Source organism: Rhinolophus hipposideros (genome assembly GCF_964194185.1).
Source record: "Rhinolophus hipposideros genome assembly, chromosome: 10".
Lineage (NCBI taxonomy): Eukaryota > Metazoa > Chordata > Mammalia > Chiroptera > Rhinolophidae > Rhinolophus > Rhinolophus hipposideros.
In genome coordinates, this window is record NC_138056.1 from 50,074,791 (window position 1) to 50,097,071 (window position 22,281).

The following is a 22,281-nucleotide window of genomic DNA, read 5'->3' on the forward strand; positions in this document are numbered from 1 at the left end:
CCCAGTTACAGGGGGGTGTATGCAGAAATTGGAAAGCCAGTCAAGGACCCTACAGAAGTGTCTTTTCCCTGGGGGAGAGAAGAGGAAGAGGAGGGAAAGGGCACAAGTGTGGGGTCAGACAGGACAGTTATGCCTTTTCCTAATTGTGTGACCATCAAAGGACTGGAGCCAGAGCTGCCTGGCATCACCAGACACTATGTCTTCCCCAGAATGAGCCTCAGCGTTGCTCCGCAGGAGACTCCACCACTAACTCCAAGAGAAGCAGCATGAGTTTAGGGTCCTGGTCCTGGAAGAGACACAACCAACCAGGTGGGGAGGCTGAAGAGGGTGGGGTGGGGCTTCACGGTGGAGACAGGGCAGGGGAGCTGAGGGGGTACCTTGGAGAGGAAAGGAAGAACCTTCAGACAGGGGCAGATAACATCAACAAGGTCTGAGGCTGTGAGAGCAGGAGAGCACTTGAGAGGAGCATTGCAGGCCTGGGGAGGCTGCAGCCCAGGGCACAGGCAGTGATGGATGGGGTACAGGTGGGGAGTCGGACAGGGGCACAGACTTGGAACATTGTCCTCTGCGTGGTGGGTCATGGCTGCACAGCTGAGTCTTCTCTGGTTCCATAGGAAGCTCCTGAGGGGGCTGGAGCGACACCCAGGGGAGAAACATCTGGGAAGCCTGGACAGAGGCTGTGAGGCGGTGGAAGAGACCCAATTAGTGTGACTGACTGAGAGGTGGATGAAATCTTTAACCCAGACTGGAAGCACCGGAGGGGGAGATGAGTGGGCCTGAGTTGCTCGGTCTGCGAAGCGGGCTGATACTGGCCTCCAGTGAGCGGATCGGAGCGCGTCTGCCCTGTGGTCCTAGAGCGGTGGAGAGGAAGCCCGCAGTCCCTGAGCCCCTACTGTGTGCCAGGAACGGTCATTCAAAACCTGCTCAGTCTTTTTCCCCACACATGCCCCTCCTGCTGCCGTCCTATCACAGCAACTTAAATGACCAATATGGGCTTGGAGGCAGCTTCCTCCATCTGACAAGAGCTCTCTTCGCGCCTCCAGGGGTCGGGGTCCCCTCACACGCCCCAGCCCGAACCTTGGGGATGGACATGGACGTGGAGATGGGAACGCCTCTTCAAGTCCTTTTCCCAGCCCCCGGCCTTGGCCCTTGCCGCAGTCATCGCACAAAATGCATGTCCAAAGCTCGGTGGCCTGCACGCCTTCCGCGGGGCTTGCACGGAGCCCTCCCGCTCCTGCTGACCTGCACTCACACCCAGGGGAGGGCGCGGGGGGCGGGGGGCTCCCAGAGACATTCCACAGCCCACAGAGCGAGGTTGAGAGGAAGGTAAGGAGGGAAAACAAGGGCCTGATCGGGCCCAGAGGGGTCGGGCTGAGCCGCGCCGGCCCCCAAATCCCCTCCTGTTTCCCAACCAGAACTCGGCAACCACCTCCCGGCCAGTTAGCCTCCCAGAGCCGCGCCAGTTCGCATGCGCAGCGGTCCCGGCCCGCCCACCCATGGAAAACCACGCCCACCCATGGAAGACCACGCCCCTGCCCCAAATGGGTGGAGGCCGCGGGGCGGGGCGGGGCGGGCCGCAGCCTGGGAGTCCCAGCTGGAGCACGCGCCCCAGGCCAGCCCCGTCAGATCCTGGGCCGGAACCGGAGGCGGCTGCCCCGCGCCCTGCAGCCTCCGATCCAGTGGCCGCGCTGTGCCTGCATCCGAGCGCAGCCCGACCCGCGGCGGCACGGCAGGTAGGAGGCGCTGCGCAAAGGGAGGCGTGTGCGAGCGCGCGTGTTCCTGTGTGTGCTTCAGGATGTGTGTGCGGGTGCATCGTGGGCCAGTGCGTGCCCTGTGTGCAGGGATCAGTGTGTGTGTGGGTGCACATCCAGCAGGCCGGGGAGCAAGGGGGTGAGCGCTGGCCTTCAGCTTCGGGGGACCCGGCGTGGAGCAGCCGCCAGGGCCCCCGGGGTTCGTCCCCACCCACCCCACACCCCGCAGCCAGGGGCCTCCCTGACCCCTGTACTCCACCCGCCTCCGACAGTTCTGAAGCAGGCTTCCTCGTTCAGACTCTTCCGGGGCTTAACCCCGGGGTTTGACCTCCTCTTCCTCACAATTTCCCTTTCCCTTCCCTTTCCAGCCCTCCACCCATCAATTCCACAACCCCTCCTGGGTGCCCTCCCCGACTCCCATCCCCCGTCTTTGGAGGCTTAGGAAACCTGGCAAAGCAGATTCCCTTCCTGATCCTCCTCTCAGGCTGAATAGGGACCCTCTTCCTGGGCTAAGGGGCTTGGGTGTGGTTTAGGAGTGGGGGGAGGGATGGGGAGATCTGAGAGAGTGGGTCTTGGGCTTCTCTGATCCTGCCTTCGCCCTGCACAGTTGGGGGTCTGAGGAGACCCGCCTGGGGTCCAGCGGTGAAGGAGGGCAGGAGATCATTAACAGGTGCCAAGTTCTCTCCAGGCTTAATTTCACGCGGTGGGATTCTCCCCCAGACTCCACAAGGGTGAAGAGAGTGGCCACAAACGGGTGAAGTGAGCTACTGTCAGGGCTGCTGAGGCAGAATTTGAACCTGGGTCAGCCTGGCTCACAAGCCAGAATCTTTTCCCTGCACCTGCCATGGAGAGAGAAGTGCCAAGAGCAACTACTAGGATTCTAGGGAGGGAGAAATCTGAGAGGATTTCCTGGAAGAAAGGGGTTTGAGGGTGGGGTACAGCCTAGCTTTCAGTGTGAGGCTTCCTGGGGGAACCGCTGTGTTCAACTGCAAGGATTGACACCTCCCAGGGTCTTTGGGCCTGCTCCTTGCTCCAATCCCCACAGTCTGGGGCAGTGGTGGGAGGCGTGGATGCTTTGCTTGGCAGAGGCACTGGGTGGGGGAGAGTGGGCTCAGCTGAGGCTGCTTCAAGCCAGGCCAGTGCTCTGTGCCAGGACAAAGAGGTGCTCAGGTGGGGTCATGCCCTGAGGAGCGGCTCTACTGTCTGGCGAGGTGGATGGGTCAACAGATGAACCCTTGCCCAGGGTCACACCCCGTGCTGGGAGCCAAGGTTGGGTCAGTTCCTGCCTGGGAGCTGGGGCAGATTTCACTGCAGGTCCATGGGTGCTGGGTCTCCAAAGATGAAAAGTTCACCAAGCAGAAAAGAAAGGGCGGGGCACTGCAGGCCCCGGGAATAGATGGGCAAGGCCTGGAGGTGTGGGACTGAATGACAGGATCGTCTGTGGGCAGGCGCATCAAGCAGTCAGCCCTGCATCTGAGAAGGGTCCTCGTCGTTGCCTGTAGTAGTGGGTGGGTCGCTGCAGAGAGCAGTGAGGGGGGGCCAGAGCAGGGAGAGCCCTCTTCCTCTCTCCCCTGTCCTCTCCCCTCCCCAGCTCCCCATTGGAGAGGATCTGATTGGGGTTCCCAGAACAGAGGTGGGGGTGAGTGGGAGGTGCTAGGGACTGCGTAGGGTCCCAGCTTTGGGAATGGTGGGTGGGGAGCCCCATCTGAGATGGGGCCACCCCTGGCAGTGGAGCAGGGCTGGGAGAAGTTGACAAGGTGGGGGCTGGAACAGTGGTTGCAAGGGGCCTGTGGGTTTTGGGGGTGCCATCCAGGACACTGCTCCCAGACCAATGCGTCTCTGGCTATCTTTGGCCCTGCTTTCCCCATGGGCTCTCAGGACAACCCTGAAGCCCTGGTCCCTGAACAGGAGGGCCTCCTGGACCCCCAGTGGGCCCAGGGAAACCTCTCTGTGACCCTTCCTACCTGCAGGACCTCGGCCTTTATTTAGGGTCATTGTGTCCAAGCTTCTTTCTTGCTGAGACTGGCTCTGCACATGACCTTGAGGCAGGGGACTTCCCTTTGAGTTTCAGTTTCCTCCTGTGTGAAATGGGAATAGATGCTGCCTAATGCAGGGTTTTGGGGAATGACGATTAAGTTAAATGGTGTCACCTGCCACAATGGGGCGTATGGGAAGTTGTGGGAGAACTTCCCTGCTGGTGGCCAGAGCAGACAAAGCCCACACACTGGTACCCATCTGACCGTCACTGTTGGGGTGTGCCCAGGGATAGCCACAGGATCTTGAGGTCTGGAGCATGAAAAGCAGAGCGCCTGCGGGCCTGCTCTGCCTGCCCCTGCCCCGCCAGTCCCTGCCCTGTTACCCACCCTCCTCCTCACCTGTAACTTCTGCCAGTCAGGTGAGATGGGACCTAACTGGTTTGTTACTAATAATAGTAACTAAGACACTGAAGTTTGGGTGACTGTTTTACATTGGAGCAATTCAAGGTGTAACTTTACCCTCACTCACTCACTTCCTTGAGCAGGACAGAGGAGTGAGGCCACATACCCGCCCACACTGTTCTTTACAAACAATCGTAGTTCTCTATTGCTGCTGTGACAAATTAACACGAACCAAGTGACTTCAAACCACACAAATGTATTTATTCTCTTACAGTTTCGGAGGTCACAAGTCTAAAATGCATCTTATGGGGCTAAAATCAAAGTGTGGGCAGGCTGGTTGCTTCTGGAGGCTCCAAGGGAGAAATCTGAGGCACCAAGACGGTTACTGGTTTGCCCTCCCTGGGCCTCAGTGTCCCCATCTGAGGGTGAGGATGTTGAAAGGACATTCTGAGGCTCTGATTCATCCTCTGATGGGCATGGGGAGAAGGAGGCATTGGCTTTCTAGGCTGCCATGGGCAGGAACATGAGGCGGTGCAGAGAAGTGCCCACAGCCTGGCAGTGCTACCAGCCCACCACTTCCCCCGAAGACGTGGTTGCCCTGCTAGGAAGTGGTGAGCCTCCTGGGGCCTCCAAGGAAGAACCCCCAACCAGCCCCCCAGAGAATCCCTGGTCTGCATGCTGCAGACCCTGTCCAGTGTGGGGCTCTATTACAACCCCACCGCCAAGGCCAGGCCATATGGGGTCCTGCCTCTGTCAGGGGCCATTTCTACAGCCTGGTCTCTCTGCCAGCATCCTGGCCGCCTCTCTGTCCCATCTTCTTGTGAATTGTCCAGTAGCCCCACTCACACCTCCGCACACTCCTGAGTCTTAGCCTGGCTCTCAGGGTTGCCATAACCCGGCTGTGGCAGTGTTTCTGTGCTAGTCACTTTTTCCATCTTCCCTCTCCTATATATTGCCCACACAGCGTTGCCGAAATGGTTTCTTCCTCCTAGAATGTTCTGTCTTCCTCCAATCCATCTACATCTTTTGAAATCACAGTCTACCCTTTGAGATCCTGCTTAGATACCCGCTCCTGCATGCAGCCTCTCCTGCCCCGTCTGAATGAATCACTCCCCTTTTAGAGCAGATCTCTCAGGCTGGTACCAGGGTGGCTGTCTCTCTCCTCTACCAGGCTGACCTTCAGGGCAGAGCCCTGTCTGACCCCTTGCTGCCCCCTTGTCCAGGCACAGAACAGGTGTGAGTGAAGGAGCAGGACTGCCAGGTGTTGGCGAATGGGTCACTGTCTTTGCTTGTGTAGTGTGCCAGGTAGAGCAGAGGTTTGATGTGGAGAGAGGCTCCAGGCTGTGTCCTGAATGTACTTCTTCCCTCTGAGCCTCTGGACTTCATCTGTGCAGTGAAAACAGTACAGCTCATTTCTGAGGTTGTGCAGAGGCTTGACCTAGGAATCAAGCCTCAGTTTCCCAGTCTGAGAAATAGGCCCCGTCTCTCCAGGTTTCCAACCTTGAGTCTTAGAGGCAGGCGGTGCTAGGGGCAGAGACTGCCCATGCAGGAAGCAGAAAAAGAGGCTGTCCTGGTGACAAACCCTGCAGATGGAAAAGAGCAAGATGTGTCCCCCTCCCCACCATTCATTGGTGACAGCCTACAGGCGAGAGAGGGCAGGGGCTTGCCTGGGGTCACACAGCTCAGTGGAGCAGAGATGACTTCATGACCTGATCAAGTCACATTTTGTCAGGTTGTTTTCTCTGGGGAGTGGCAGCCCCTGCAGCCTGAAGCTCCCGGTGTTCTCCTCCCCCAGTAAGTTAGAGAACATCCCCTGCTGGGGGCGCTCAGCTGCATCTACCCCACCCCGGCACCTTCTCGGCAGGATGTAGTGCTGGGCTGGCAGGCTCAGGGTAGGGTGACCGCTGCCCTGGGTTTCCGGGGACATGGGACTTTCAGTGCCCACACCAGCCAGGCTACTCATGCTGCCTGAGACTGAGCTTTAGCTGCCCCAGCCCAGGGAAGCCCCAGCCTCCGAGAGCATGGCCAGGTTCCCAGCTTCTTCCTGTCCATGCCCTCCCTGGAGGACCCCTAACTGGAAGGCAGTTTTGGAGGTTCATCTCTGAGGTACATCCGGCTTCCCCAGGCTTCCCGCCACCTTCCCAGCACCCTATGGCGGGACCCAAATCCCAGTGAAAAACAGCTGTGGCACAGGGGCCTCAGGACTCAGCCAGGCCACACAGCGAGCTGGCCCGGAGGCTGGATTTTCCCTCAAAATGCTGCCAGAGGGACGTCGGTGCCTGAGGACCACCGTCCCCAAGGACCAGTGAAAGGGCCTGCACCCCAAACCTCTGGCCCTGCCTTTCAGTCCCTTTCTATCTCCTGGCAGGTAGCAACATAGCAGGTTTATGTGCTAGAAAGATCATTGCAGCTGGGTGGAACTAGATTGGACACAGACAGATAAGGAGTGGGGAGTGAGAAGAAAGACAGGATTTCCCAGCCCCGGTGCCAGCCTGCCTGGCGTTGGCTGCACTGACTCACTGGGCCTGGCCCCTGGCTCTGCTGCCGGAGCCCAGAGCCCAGAACCCGCTGGCCCCAGCCCAGGTCTCCCTCCTCCCCCTCATCCTCCCCCGCCCTGCCATCCGTTCCTCAGTACACAGTACATGGAGAAGATGGGGTCCTGGGAAACCAAAATATACCCATAATAGGACAGAGATACCTGTTCAGCATGTTGTTGAAATTGTGGCTTGTGGGCCAAGAGGAGAATGGGATAAAAGGGAATGAATACATTGACAAAAACAAAAACACCCAAATAACCAGGAAGCCACCAGACTCCGCGGCTCTACCCTTTCCAGGCCTCCTTCCCTGGCATCAGGCCTTCCTGTGCCCGGGTCGCTGCCTCAGCCCCTTTCCTCAGCTTCTGACCCTTCGTTTGGCCCTCCACCCACTCCCTGGCTCCTCTGTCCTCAGAGCCCTGCAGAGCTGGTCTTGCCAGCCTCCCCCCATCAAAGCTCCGCACCCTGGCTTTCTGGCTGTTACTTGGTGCTCTCCCGCCTTCCCTCCACCCGAAGCTCATGGTGCCTACTCTCCGCAGATGATTCCTGCCTCGCCTTCAAGCCCTGCTCAGCTTCCATCTTGAACAGCCACCACCATGCTTCCCACTTCTACAGCGCTACCCGCAACACGCCTTCCTCCTGGGCGCACTGACCGCTTTGTTTCTGGTTTAGTTCTTAGTCCGGGTCCGTGACTCTGTGCCCGGTCCTCTCCTGGGACTGCCTTGTGGACCTGACCCCCTCGTCAGCTCCGAGCCAGCCCAGAATGGGTATCAGTGAAGATGTGCATGTTGTTACTAGACCGTGTCCCTTGAATTATAAGACACAGCTCTTCAGCCCTTCCCTTATTAGGTGGCAAAGGGGAGGGGGCGCTGTTCCCTGGAGTGGGGTGTAGTGGGAGGTTGAGGAAGGGGAGGGAGATGAGAGGCTTTATTGCCAGGCTTATGGGTGTGGGGCGTCATTGGCTCCTTGCCCTGGGACTGGATGATACCCACGCTGCTGGTTCCGTGCTGTACAACGGGCACCCACCGTGGCGTGTGGGGAACTGGGGCACAGAGGCGGGGTCCCCAACAGGCCTTCCTTCGTTCTCCCTCTAACTCCCACCACTGGCTAGCCACAGATAGAGCTGGGTCTCCTGCCACACAACTCTAGACCCCATCTCCTCCCTATTCACACCTGAGCTCACCAATTCAAGTTCTTTGGCTTCCCTTCTGGTCTTTCTGCTCTAGTCTTATCCTTTTCTAGTGCATTCTCCATGGGGCAGCCAGGTGGACCTCAAGTCTCTCCCCTGCCCTGCACCTTCCCCAGCTCTCCATCACCTCGGGATGAGGCCTGATTCTTGCGCCCGGCACGCCAGGACCTCTGACTGGGATCCTGTACATCTCCCCACCTCGCCTCCACTCTGCGTTGGCTCAGTTTCTCTCCCTGAGCGCCATGTTTGTCCTCAGGGCTGAGACTGTCTCCTGGGGATGGTCTCTGCCTGGCTGGCAGCCGTTTCTCAGGTGCAGAGGAAACCTTGGAGGTCTGTGCCCAGTTGGGGCATGAGGGCACCACCTTCACCTTATGAGGCCCTCTCTTGGGCTTGAGCACTCCAAGTGTGAAAGCCACAGTGTTCTGAGATGGAGGAGGCTCACAGAAGGTCACACAGCCTGTACGTGTGCCCCAGCCCGGTGGCCTTCCCTCCAGGTGTGTAGTGTCCAGCCTGACAGGGTTAGAGCTGTGAGGGGCCCAGAACTGGTGGGATCAGTCACTAGCTTCGGCCAAACCCTCCGCCCACGGCCACTGCACTGGCTCTTTAACACTTGTTATTGAAGCATAACTGACCTCTAGAACAGTGCATAAACCTAGACGCACAGCTCAACCACCCCACCCACGTAGCCCCCACCCAGACCAAGGAGCGGTATCACCAGACGTCCTCTCATGCCCCTTCGAGCCACTACCCCCAAAGGCAGCCACTCTCCCGCCTTCTGTTCACCATAGATGGGTTATGCCTGCTTTTCAGTTTTGTATAAATGGAATCACAGTTTTGCTTTTCTTGTTTAACATTGTGCTTGTGAGATCCATTCGTGGAATTTCGTTTAACAATAGTGTGTTCATTTTTGTTGCTGTATAATATTCCACTACAACAATGTGTTTTTCCTTTCCTCTTTTGTTGCGCATTTGGGTTATTTGTCATTTTCAGCTATAACAAATACTGTGATAAAATTCTTGTATTTGTTTTTGGTGAATATGTGCATGTGTTTCTGTTTGGTATATACTTAGGAGTCGAATCACTGAAGGACATTGGTGTGTTCAGCTTTAGTAGATATGATCCCACCACCAATGGAGATCTGTGGGGGGGAGGGATGGAGGGAGGGAGAGAGACAGAGAGAGAGAGAAAGAAGGGTGTTTTTCACTGTAGCCATTCTGGGGGTGGTATCTCATTGTGGTTTTAATTTGCGTTTCCTTGATGATTAGTGAAGTCAAGCACTTTTTCTTTCCTTTAATTGGCCATTGGGACTTGCCCTTTTTTTACATTTTCTTCAAAAAGCTTTATTGTTTTATTTGTCAGACTGGCAATCTATGTGGACTTGTTTTTGTGTATAGCGGCAGGAAGGGGCCAAGGTGAAGCTTTTTCCATCCTGATAGCCAGTTGACCCAGCACCATTCATTGAAGAGACCGCCCTTTTCCCAATGCACTGTGGTGTTACCTGTGTCATAAATAAGGTGTCCTACCTGGGGCTTCTTTCTGGGCTTTCTGTTCTGTTCCCTTGGGCTGTTTCTCTACGCTGTGCCAACCCCACGTTGTGTCAATTACCAGAGCTTTGTGATAGGTCTTGTCAGTGCAACTCCTCCAGCCGTTCTTCGTCAAATGGCCCCGGCGGCTCACAGCCCTCTGTGTGCTGGCTCCATTGTCCCACCTCTTAGAGGAGAGCCCCAAAGCTCAGAGAGCTCAGGTAACTTGTCCTTGCCACACAGCTTTTCCTCTGTGGCACCCTGCCTTCCCTGGCTTCGTGTAATGCTGTTTCCCGCCTACACCACCAGGAACTTAATAGCTTTCTTTAAATCAACTTCCTTTTTCCTTATTTCTGAAAGGAAACTGTGTGTTTACTATAAATGGAAAGTCAGCATTACTCTCCATAACTACAACGTAACTGGAAGAATCTGAAAGATCAAGTAAAAGCAACAGAAAAATCCATCTAGTTCTAACGACGTGCTGTTGCTCTGAGCCTGAGGCCAGCTCCTCCCTTGTTAAGGAGATGGGCAAGGGCCGTGAGGGATTCAAGACTCCCTGGACCAAACTGACTTTTCCTTGAGAGAAAAATGGCCAGGGAATAACTTTCTTGCCAACTGCTCTATTGCCACATCGGCCTACCCCCTCAGGTGTTAACAGTTTTAACCTGGGGCCCTGCTTTGAGAAGCCTTGGTGTGATACCCAGTCTGGAAGCAGGGATCCAGCTCACCAGCCACAGATGTGGGGCACCTTCCTTGATACTCTCATCTACAACATGGGGCTAAAACTCGCTCTCCTGTTTCTTCCTGGCTGTGGTGGCTACAGTGTCCAGGAAAGGCTCCCTGGTGTCAGTCCCCTCCAGCAGCTCGCTCTGCGTGGCCTGCTGCAAGATGAGCCCTTTCTCTGCCCCAGGCATGGCTGGCCGGTCTGCGCTCCCTCCAGCAGATCCAGAGAACAGCAGACGAGGTCACAGCCTCCTGGAAGGGGGTTCACACTGTTTCCAAGGCGAGGACACAGACTCCAGTAAGGCAGGCCCATGGCAGATGCTACTTTCTAGCCTCTAAGATGCCGTCTTAGAGGCTAGAACCAGGTAGGGCTGATACCAGCTCCGAGGGGTTAGTGACTTGCCCACGGACACACGACGCTGAGCCCTGCAGCTGAAACTCTAACTTGGGTCTGACTGACCTGCTGGAAGCCTGGGTTCTCTGAGCCCCCTGGCAAGCCCTGTGCTGCCCCAGCTCAGCACCTCATGCTCCACGTAGGGCCCCTCTATGCCAGGCTGGGCCTAGATTGCCTTATACTTCCTGCCGTGAGCCTTCGCTTGAGCTGTTCCCTCTGCCTGGGAAGGTCTTGTTCACCTAACGGGCAGCCGGCTTCTGGGGCCAGGCCTTTGTACTGGCTTCCTTCCATCCCTCTTGCTGGAACCTCAGAAATGACATATTTTTCCTTTTGTCTCGTATCTATCAGCCCCACTAGATCACGAAGTTCCTTGGGGGCTGGCACCCTGAATTATTGTAACCCTCCTGGTCGGGGTCTGGAAACTTTATAGATGTACCAGACGTTGATATTGACACCCCCAGGGACACAGTACAGTGAAGTGTACCAACGACGGTTCCGTGCGGTGGTGCTCATTTGATCCTCCAAGAGGCCCTGGCACATTATCTCTTCCTTCCAGACAAGGACCATGCGGACCAGGGAACCAACATGGCCTGTTCAGGGTCACACAGCTTAGGGAGATGTTAGGAAACTACAGCCAGGTCTCCACAGGAGCTGGAGAAGGGCTGGGCCGCAGCAGCGTGCCAGGGCTGCGGCAGCACCTCCTGCTGGACGGCAGGGCTGTGGGCACGGGCTGGCACCCAGCCATCAGGAGGGGGAGGGAAGGAGAGAGGCCTGATCTGCTGGAAGGGGCAGGGCCTGGCCTTCAGGAGAACTGAGAGCGCGCGCAGCTCTGATATGGAAAGCTGATCCCCTTCGGGAGTCCCTGCCACTCATTGAGCCTGTTTTTCCTATTCCTGAAATAATTCCTCCTGTATCACCTACGTTGGGTCATTCAACACAAATTTACTTAATCAGTCCGGATGGTGGACTCTGGGGTTACAGAGAGGAGCTGGATAGGCACCCTCCCCTGGAGGGGCATAGGCTGGGCGGGGGAGATGGACAAGTCATACAAAGATGGGGTACAGCGTAATGGCTGAGGCATACGGAGGGGCAATGTCAGAGGCAGGTGCGAGGTACTTGGGCTGAGTCGTACAGTGTGTACGTGTGGCAGGAACAGTGAGTGTGAAGACCCTGAGTAAACAGCTTTAGGGAACTATAAGGCGCTCACAGCACTGAAACTTCGGCCCAGGATGGAGACTAGAAATGGGTGGGGGGTGGGGTGAGACTGACAGGGGTCAGGGGTGGAGGGATGAGGGCAGACTGAGGGGCAGCTGGGAAGCTCGGACTGTCCTGTTAGTTAGTGCCCAGCTCAAACACAAAGTAAAAACATTCAGATGGGCAGTGCAAGGGCCACAAGCTCAGGCCCAGACAAAGGAGGCCCGGCTTTCCGACTTCCATGGTTATGCCTGGAACTACAGGGAGAGAGCAAAGCTCAGCGGCTGGTGATTCTGTGACCCCTTGTGGTATTGACCCAGTGGATGAGTGGGAGGTGACCTTGGGGCAGACGGGTAGTCAGCATGAGGTGCAACCTGTGCAAGGCCCAGGCCAGAAGAGCCTGGCATGAGTAGGCCAGGGTCAGCCTGGCTGGCAGGGGTGAGGCAGGAGAGATGGCTGAATAGGGTCAGACCCTCAGCCAACTAAGCCTGGCCCGGGTTCACCCAGGCCCTGGCCCAGCTGAGATTTCCCCTCTCTGACCCCCACCTCCCTTCTATCCTCAGGAGCAAACCTTCCCAGCAATGTTGGCTGCTCTGTAGCCTGGAAGGCCGCCAGAACCCTCATTCTCCAGCAGCCTGGCGGTGTGTTGTCAGCCAGCTTGTTCCCTCTTCCTGGGTCCTTTGGGTTCTCAACACTGGAATTGCTAAAGCTGATTTCTGGGCTCCTGCTTTCAGCTTCTTTGATCTAATTCTTGCAGCTTAAATTACTTCCTGAGAAGCCTTGCAGAAACTATGCTAATGACTCTCCTGGGTGGCTGTGTGCCAGAAGCCCAGGGGCTAGCTCCCAGGGCTTGGGCTCCCGCTTCTCTTTCCCTCAGGCCTCCAAGGCAGGGCCGGGGGATAAAAGGGGGCAGGATCATTGGCTTTCCTGGGCAGAGGGATGGCCAAAGAGGTTAAGTGGCCAACCGGAGGTCACACAACACAGAGCCAGGGGCTCAAGTAGGACGTGGGGGCGAAAGGTGAAGTGACTGAGGGTTCAGGCAGAGGACATACCAGCTCTCAGCCGCTTGGCAGGCAAGCAGGGACAATGGGCCCTCCCTCTTCTCCCTGTTTTCCATTTGTGTTCCACACTCACCGCCCCTTCTCGCCTCCTTTCCTTCCTGCTTCTCCCTTCCCTGTGGAATCCCTTTTTCCTTCCTGGGAGGCTGGCTCCCCCAGAGTGCGCGTGGGGTGAGCCCTGCCCTGCCTGGTGTGTTGTGGGATCTCCAGGCCACGGAGGAGGCAAGAAAGTTGGAGAATGTGGCTTTGAGTCCAGACTGCCATGGAACAGTGAGCAAGTCGCCTTCCCTCACTGAGCCTCAGTTTTCTTTTCTGAAAAATGGCAACAATGAAAGGCCTACCCAGCACTGTTTGCAAATACTACACACAAACCTCTAGCCGGGTGATCGGTACATTGTAGGTGCCAGAGGAATGGAATCTCTCTCGGAAATGAGACGTGGCTTGACCACTTCTCTTCTTGTTCCTCTTCCCTCTGGCCTGCTAAACAGTCTCCTTGGCCTTTGCCTAATTATAATCATATTGAGGCAACTTTGTTCCCACTGTGGAAATGAGAAATTGGGACCTCGGAGAGCTTGAGTGACTTGTTTAAGGCCACAGAGTAGGTGAGTGGTGCAGCTGGGACTGGCACCCAAACACAGTTGCTCTCAAACTTGTGTTTGCCTCAGAAGCCAGCCTGTCTTGCTTCGGTTGCCCTCAGCTGGGCTGGGAAGTTGGGACCTGTGCCTCGGCAGGGTTGCAGTGTTGCCCTGGGCAGGCCCCAGGATGAGTCGACTCAGGGAGTATGGCGCTTTGCCAGCAGCCCAGATGGAGTCTGAGATACGGGGTCATGGGTGGGCCTGTCAGTTGGGTGCCCGGCTTTCCCAGCATCTGTTAAGGGCAGCTGATGTGTCGGGCCCTGCTGGCTGTTGCTCCTCACCCTGCCCTCCCTCCCAGAGGTTTTCTGGCCTGTCAGTTCAGTCTGTGTCCCTTGCATTTGGTCGGCATGTGGCTACAAGGTTCAGGGTGCTGGGCTGGGCCCCACTGGACCCTTGGGGGCTGCAGGGAGGATGCTGGCATGTACAGTAGCCTCCTGTGTCAGGCTCTGTGCCAGGGCCGCACGTGCAAGAGGACCAAACCAAGAGGACCCTGCCGTCAGGGGCTTCTCGTCCATGGGGGGCTTGTGGTCCTGTTCCCTGGGCTGAGGAATCTGGGGAAGGTGTGTGGGGAGATGGGATGTTAAGTTTGGGATTGGTGTCTTCAAGGGGTCCATGGTCCTCCTCATAGTAGGTGGGCTGGTTGGGGGACCGGAAGAGGCGTCCAGGCTGAACACAGGGGTCATCAGCAGTGGAGAGGTGAACAGACCACTGGGGAGCCCAGTAGGGGAGGGAAGGTCAGAGATGGGGGAAGGGTCGGAACCCGCCGCAGATGCCCTGAAACCCCAGTGTTCAGGACTGTGAGACACCGCTGTGAGGTCTGAGCGGCTGTCTGGGAGAGTCTGGCTGTGGAGACTGAGAGGCCACAAGGTAAGGAGTATGTGTGGGGGTGGGGGTCCGTCAGGGGAATTAGGTCATTGTGATTGAGGAGCAATTAAAGTGCTGCCTATGGAACTGGAGATGTTTATCCTAGAAGTGTGCAGGAAAGGGGCAAGAGAGAATGAATGTGAATGATGGCTGGATGGGCCCCCGTCAAGGTTTTTCCACACAGGGCAGAGTTGTGCCATTCTAGACTAAGGCGTGATCGTCCAGAGGGGAGAAACTTGGAGACAGTGCTGCTGCTTTCCTGTGGGTGTGACACCGGCCAGGGAGCTGTGGGTCAGCCACTCCACCAGTCTGATTCAGCCAAGGGGGTCTGGGAAAGGCGGGTGAAACAAAGGAAATGGGGGCGGGGGCGGCCGGACAGGGCTGAGCCCTGCGTGGCTGTGCCCTTGGCCTGTTGGCCTTCAGGCCTGGTTTCCCCCCTGCTTCACAAGTGAGAGAATTCAGGCTGTGGAGTCGGGCCAGTTGGTTCCCGCTCCTGCTCTGTGTGTACCAGCTGTGTGACCTGCGTGGGTCTGCCCCGGTCCCTGCGCCTCCACGCCTGACCTGTGGGCCGGGCATGAGGATGCCCACTTCCCAGGGGTGCAGGGAGAGTGCGCGTGGTGATCACGTGCCCCGGGGCCTCCAGTCCTCAGGAAGTGATGATCTCGCCTTCTATCCTCCCAGGCGCCGCCAGAGCTGCCCACGCGCCCGCCCAGCCCTCCGCTGCCTTGGCTTAGCCTCTCCTCCGTGGGCAGCAGCCACCATGTTCTCGTGTGTGAAGCCCTATGGAGACCAGAGCTACTCAGCGCTGAAGAGGGCCTGTCTGCGCAAGAAGGTGCTCTTCGAGGACCCCAGCTTCCCAGCCACTGACGACTCGCTGTACTATGACGGCACCCCGGGGTCTGCCGTCCGGTGGAAGCGGCCCAAGGTCAGTGTGTGGTCTGAAATGGGGCTGAGGCCAGCCGGTCCAGACCCACCCGGTCTGCAGGGGCCAGTGGGGTGGCCAGGAGAGGTCATCCCAGGGCCCCAGGCGGCGCCAAAGTGGAGGGGCTGATGCTGGGCCCTCCTGCTGTGGATTGATCTGGAAGGGGAACCAGGAGAACGGGCCTTCATCCATGGCCGGCACTGCCCAGCAGGGCTCAGCCCCTCTCTACGCCCCAGCTTCCCCAAGGGGGAAAACAGGCCCCTTTGCCATCCATGCCCCCCTCTTCCCAGGATCGTTTTTTGGGATAAAAATGAGGTAGTGTGGATGTGAACTTTTTTTGGTGCGAGGAATTTACTTTGCTGATTATTATCATAACGATTTGGAAATAGTCATTTGCTGTAAATGAAAAAGTACTTACGATGATGATTAATCCATAATAATAGCAGTAAAAAATAACAGCCTCCTAGGGTTGTTGTGAGCAGTGAAAGAGATGATGCTTGGAAAAAAGTCTGGCGTGGAGCCTAGCGCCCAGTACAGGCAGCTCTTACCCTCACTATTGAGAATGGTGAATTATGCAGCCTCTGGCTGGCCGGCTGCTCTCCCGGTCCTGGCCTTGGTCACTGAGGCTAGCATGTATTTAACGGAAGTGTTTGTCCTTGTGCTGTAATTTCATCTTCTTTAACCTGGATTCCTGAGTGTGAGGGTGGGTCCCCCTGGGGGCCTGGGTGACAGGGAGGCAGCTGGAGGTCACCGCCCCAGGGCCCGCCCCAGTCTCCATGGCTGTGCTGGTGACACTGAGGGTTGGTCACACAGGAGGGACGTTGGTACAGGAGATTGCGCTCTACCTGGGGCCAGGAGGAGACTCCCACTGCCCAATAATCAGAGAGGGCGTTTGGCGGGAAGGGCTGTGCAGGCAGAAGGCACAGTGTGAAGAAGACAAAGGCTTATTTGGGACGTGGCAGTGTGGCTGGATCATAAAATATGTGGAAGGCAGTGAGGGGAAGAGGGAGCCAGGGTGGGCAGGGCTAGTGCTCTGGGACAGTAGGAGCCATCAAAGGTGAGGCTTTCAGCAGGGTGTGACAAGGACATATTAGCATTTGTTTGTACAGTTCCCTCAGGCCCCTGGACATTTGGGAAAATGAAATTTAGTTCTTTTGTTCTTTTCCTATGATCTATGATCTCAAGTCCCTTCTAACTCAAAACATCCTGTGTATTTTCTTGGACTGAGTAAGGAAGAGAAACTGAGGCCAAGAGGAGAAGGCAGATGCCCAGATTGCCCAGTGAGCTGGCAGCAGAGCTGGGCTGGACCCAGGAGTCCAGCCCCCTTCCCTGACACCAGATAGAGTCCCTGCAGCCTTTGACCTCAGCCCCTCAAGCCGCAATAGAATCTCTGGATCCTGCCTTCGTTCTCTAGAACTCCCAGGAGTTTCCTGGCCAGGCCACAAGATTCCTGCCTCTTGGGCCCCCCTTTCTCTCATGACTTCCTTTCTCTCTTTTGTCTAGTGGGTGGGGAATGAGGCCACCCTCAAAGGGCCTTTGTAAAGCCTTGGATGCAAGTGGGTGGGAGGGAGACACTTGAGTTCACTGCCTTCCTCTCACTCCACTGCCTCAATGCCCCTTCCTGACCCTCTCCTGCCCTCCTGCCATCACCCAGACATTTAAGATTCATGGCTTTGAAGGACGCTAGTGAGGCCTGGCTGGGGAAGTTTGGGCTTGGTGCCCTGAGAGGAAGAAATGCCAGGCTAGCCGGGCTCAGCACCCTCCTGCTGTGTGACCCTGGCGGAGTCACCTGCCCTCTCTGGGCCTCTTTCCTCGCCAGTTCAGGAGTCCTGCCACACTACCCCTCCTTCACTGCCTTCCTCCCTGGGCTGGGTGCACGGCCCTTTCTAGACACTGAAAGGAGAAGCAGAGCAGCTCCTGTCCTGGATGTGGAGGCCGGTGACCAATGGCGTGTGGTGGTTGGTACTGAGAGGGAGATATCTGAGTGGGACGCAGGAGTGGCTGTGGGGGGTCAGTTCTGGGTTGGGGAGGCAGCTCAGGGCCAGGCATGGCTGGCTGAGGGGTGTTCATTGAGGAGGGGAGACCCTGTGGACCAGGCTGTGACAGAGTGTGTCAGCAGTACCTGCTGGGTGGTGGCAGGGCCAGTGTTCCTGGCAGGCTGTCACTCCACTGACAGGATGGGGTTTGGTGGAGCAGGAATTCAGGCTGGCCCAGTGGGGTGACCACTAACTCCCAGCTGCTTGGCCCTTGGCCAGTGAGATGGAACTTTGGCCGGAGGCCGCTGTCTTTCTGTGGAGTCTCACTTCCTGGGTCCTGTGACCTGACTGTTTACAAACAGAACAAAACGCCAACCTTCTCACAGCACAGGGGAGGCCCTCCTTCACGCCCACCCACCTCTACTCCTTCTCTCCAGGTTAGTCTGTACCAGAGTCGTGGCCTCTCTGTTCTTAGAGGAGCTCCTCAGCCAGCCTCCCTGCTGACCGGCCTCTTTCTTCCAAAATGGAAACAGGAGGCTGGTTTTTGAGCCAGATGGACTTGGCCTTACCTCATGGGAAGTGAGACTTTGAACAGGTCATTTCCCCTTTTTGAGCCTCAGTTGCCTCATCTGCAAAATGGAGATAATAATTCTTGCCAATCTTACCTACTCTGCAGGTAGGACCAGGCCTCACGTCCCTCAGTCTCCATCCAGGACACCTGCCTTGGGCCCACACCCTCTTCCTCCCCTCAGGTTCCTTGTTCCTTCCAGTTCAGTAAACATCTGCTGGCCTCCCCCACAGGCCTGGCCAGGGACTGTAAGAGGAGAAGGGGACGGTCAGTCAGGAAGGCCTGACTCAGGGGGAATCCTAGGTTATGGATGTAAAGGGGCTGGGGATAGTGATGGAGGAATATTTTTCCTGTGATTCCCCAAGTGATGTAGGTGATGTTGGATCTGCCCGCAGTTTCTGGGCGTGGGCCGGGATCGTGTCTCGTGAAGTCGAAGAATGGAAACATGGACCAGAGAGAGGCAAAAAGTTTTAAAAAGAGGATAGTTTATTAGAAGCAGGAGAAGAGGTTGCAGCTCCCGAGCGGGAGGGGGTCCTGAGTGAGAGTGCCCCGTGACTGAGGCAAAAGCTCTTACTTTTATACCTTCCCTTACCTGCTTGGGGAAGGGGAACTGTTAGAAGAAGGGAACTGTTTGTTTGAAGAAGGGAATTGGTGCTTTGTAATGAAATTCATCTACCAGGTTTGCTCTGCTTGCCCATCCTAAAGGAATTAGCAAAATAACCCACTGTATCTATCAGGTCTAGCTCCATTTGTCAGGCCCAAAGGAATTTTACGATTAACCTCAAGGCCTTGTTACATTATGTCCTGGAGCGAAGGAGTGATTTCAAAACCTGGAGTTTTAGGATATGGCTGTCTTTTGTTTATTCCACCAGGGACCACCCTGTCTACCTAGGGACATGCTAACTATCCTGTATCAGTAGGGTGAAGCCTCCTCCCCTCAGGCCCAGGACCTTAGTAGGGCTCCTTCTCATCCCTGAGGGGGCAGAGTGCCCACCCCCCAGCCAGCACTCTGCCTCCCCCCATCTCTGGAGGTGAGCCTGCAGGTCCCTTGGTAGAACCAAGTAGGATCCTACAAACAGAACTCTCCCAAGGTGTCCTGCTGGCCCCCAGCCCCGTGCCGGGGCTCATGCTCATCACAGAGCACCTGGAGGCCCATTCCTGGCTGTACTGAACAGCGGCCCCTTTATGCCATGAAACAAGCAATTTGCACTGAGGCCAGCCACCCACCTGGGCCTCTGCCCTGCCCAGCAGTGATCCCTCCGTGGCTTATACTCATGGGCTCGCCTTGCGGTGAGACAGGGAGCATGTGAGAGGGAAGCAAATCTGCTGCAGGGTGGGTGGGGGGACACGCTATAACCCCTGAGAACACTGCCCTTGTTTCCTGTCCCAGGCAGAGGTCCTGCTTCCTTCCTCGGCCTGTTGCCCCACTTGTCTGGTTGATTCCTGCTGTGGTCTTAGATTCCAGGAGAAGGTGACTGGGGTGAAGGTGGATGGAAGAGGAGGGGGAGACGAGGAGGGGCGGAAAGTACCCTGGATCTGCTGTCTGCTGCATTCCTGTTTGTACACCGGGCCTGGAAACCTGAAGTTCTTGTTATGCTGCTGAGGGAGGTAGTTATGGGCTGTGACCTGTGCCCAGTGGAACTGGTCTAACAGGCTGGGAGGGGCTGAGAGGTAACTGCCCGTGCAGAAGGCTGTGCCCCAGAGAGAGGTTTGCTGACCAGAGGAATCATCACCCCCCAGCCCTAGGGGATAGCCTGGCCCAGGGCTCACAACAGGTGCCTGTCCAGTCCCATGCTGCATGCCACTTTGTCCTCCCTCCCTCCCAGGGCTCCTGCCTGCAGCCCCAGAGGAATCTGCCAAGCTCTGATATTGGAGGTGGGCAGAGTCGGGCCCAGGCCCTGCCCTGGAGCTTGCAAACTTGCAGGGCAGACCCCAAGGCAAAGCTCACTGTGGACAGTGATGGAGGTGATGGACAGGTGGCCGGGATCCCGGGAGGATAGTGTCAGGTGGGAGCTATCTTGAGGGTGGCTGGATCGTGTTTTAGGCAGATTTGGATGCCCCATTCCCATTTGGAGTCTCCCTGCCGACCAGCTCTCTCCATGCCTGCCCTGCTGGTGTCACCACCTCCAAGCAGCCTCCTCTGATCTCTCTGGGTTCCTGTTATCACAGCTGTGTTCACATGGAGGATCAGAAACTAGTTTCTCCTCCTCAAGGGCCCTGTCTCTAGGCTGGGATCTTCCTTGCCCAGCTCTGTGCTCTGTGTCTAGCTGATGGGCCAGGAAAGGTGGAAGGACAAACACTGTTTTGAGAACCCTGGCCCTGTGGTGGTGAGGGTAAGGGTCTGGGCGGCCCCTGATCCCTTGGTCTCATTACTATAGTGAGACCCCCTAAGGTGGGTTAGGGACAGGTGCAGGGGTCAAGTGAAGGAAGGGTGGCTTTGACGCTCATAAATCCTAGCCCGCCAGGAGGCTCTGAGCCGGCTGCCTGAATTTGAATCTCTGTTCACCTCTTCCTAGGTGGCCCTGGGCAATTGTTTTAATTTCTCTGTGCCTTGATTTCCTCACCTGTAAAATGGGGATGCTACAGTACCTGTCTCGCTGGGTTGTTTTGCACAGTACCAGGCACATAGTAGTGCCTGGTCATTATGAACTGTTTCTGTGATTATTCCGTTCAGGGTCCCCCAAAGTGGCCTCTGGACTCCAAGACAGACCCCAGGTGCTCCCACTGTCAGATGCCTGGGCCTGACTTTGCCCACCTCCAGTGTCAGGAACAGAGCTTGGCAGGTTCCGCTGGGGCTGCAGACAGAAGCCCTGGGAGGGAGGACAGAGGGTCATGTAGGATGGGACTGGACAGTTTCTGTAGGTCAGAGCTGGCGAACCTGTGCTTGTCCTGGCAGCGGGAACACTCCCAGGCTACTGCTTCCTCTCTACTAGCTCCCAGGCTGGTGGGTTTGCCCCAGGTTCCTGTTTCTCCAAAGCAGGTCAGGGCAATGCTGGGCCTGGAACCTGGGCCTCGCTGGTTCCTGAGCTCGCTCTCTCCCTCTCTTGCGTGTGTGTGCGCGCTCGTACTGGAGAAGTGTCTAGGACCAGGGCCCTGTTCTGGGGTGGCAGGGCCAGGCTGAGATAGTTGCTGCTCCATGAGGAGGAGACTTCAGGGCAGGGAGCCCAGAAGACCTCGGTTCTGTCCCGTTGGTCCACTTACTTGCCTCATGACCTTGGGCGTCATTGTTTACTCCTCAGTGTTCTCTGTGGAATGGGCAGCCATGTCTCTGTCCAAGGCCCTGGCTGAGGGGAGCGCCTCTGAGGTCACTGCCTGGTGACACCAGGCGGTACCTCCGTCTCTTCCTGTGGTGAGCTGTGGCGGGGTCTGCAAAATATGAAGCTCCCCTTTACCCCTGTCCCGCCTGTCCTTCCGGACCCCAGGGAGGCAGATGCTAAGTCATGGCTCTCTCTGGCTCAGAGTGCTGGGTTGGGAGATAAGATATGGAGGGCAGCAGGGAGGGAGGGAGGCAAGGCTTCCTGATAGCTGCCTGGCTGGGTTTCTGTGACCTGGAGCCATATTCCTGCAGTCCATGCTCTGGGGAAGCCACCTTGCAGCTTGGCCCTGAACTTGTCACCCTGAAGTCCCATCTGTAGCCACTCATGTCCTCAGGGGAATTATAGCCCTCGACATGGCCCTCTAAAACACTGGTTTTCCCAGGCAGTGGTGGCAACAGGGGTCCCAGATACCTTAGTGAAAACAGATAGCCCTTTTCCCCATTTTCCCCCGCAGGTGTTGTGCCTCTGTGACCTGTGGAGTTCTTACACAGCCCTGCCAGGATAATAACCTACCTCCTTTGCACAGGGCAGGACACGGAGGCTCAGAGAGGTTAAGCCACTGTCCCAAAATTGCACAGCCAGAAGATGGGGAAGAATTTGAATTCTCTCTTCCTGACTCTGCTGCCCTCTGCTGGCCGCCTGCAGTAGGACCTCATTAGTTCTGTTGTGATTGCACTAGCTTGGAAGCACCTGCTGAAGTGGTGGCGGGCTCGTGCTGTGCGGCTGGAGCATGTTAGTCCACGTCTCTGGGCCTCAGTTTGCTCGTCTGTAAAATAAGTACAGTGCCCACCTGTCGGGACCAGGGTGAGGGTTGATCATAGTGCCAGCGGGATTCCTGGCATTAGAAATGTATGTTTCAGTGATTACCTCCCCCCACTCCCACCGTAGCCCCTCTTGGGGAGTAGGCACTCCCTCGCAGCTCCATTGGGTGAAGATGCTGATGGGTGAGGAGGAGGGGCCTGGGGTGGGCCCTCTGGGAGCTCTGTGGGTGTCTGCTCAGCTCTGCTCGGCCTTTGCTTGCTGTGTGCTCTTGACAAGTCATCTGCCCCTCTCTGAACTTTCATTCCTTACCCATAAAATGGAAGAGCAACGCCACACTCCTCAGGTGGGGTGAGGGTCAGATGAGACAGCCCGAGGATGTGCCCGTGTGGGGCCTGACACACCAGCTCCCCGGTTCTCCCCGCCCTCTGTGCTCATCACAGCTACTTTGGGTGTGTGTTTCCACCCTGCACCCCAAGCCTGCTCCCTGACGGTG

At 56.8% G+C, this 22,281-nt stretch overlaps 1 protein-coding gene across 2 annotated transcripts in view; it reads left to right on the plus strand.

The window, feature by feature from the left end:
• The first annotated feature begins 1,577 nt into the window (after nucleotides 1-1,577).
• CAPN5 (calpain 5) overlaps nucleotides 1,578-22,281 on the plus strand; it is a 49,325-nt gene continuing 28,621 nt past the window's right edge. Inside the window, exons 1-2 of one of the 2 annotated variants that reach the window (XM_081061986.1) lie at nucleotides 1,578-1,733; nucleotides 14,925-15,168. In XM_081061986.1, the coding sequence (XP_080918112.1) occupies nucleotides 15,004-15,168 (165 nt within the window). In that variant the 5' untranslated portion in view covers nucleotides 1,578-1,733; nucleotides 14,925-15,003. The remainder of the gene's footprint in view (nucleotides 1,734-14,924; nucleotides 15,169-22,281) is intronic. The other variant, XR_013994145.1, reaches the window with a different exon arrangement.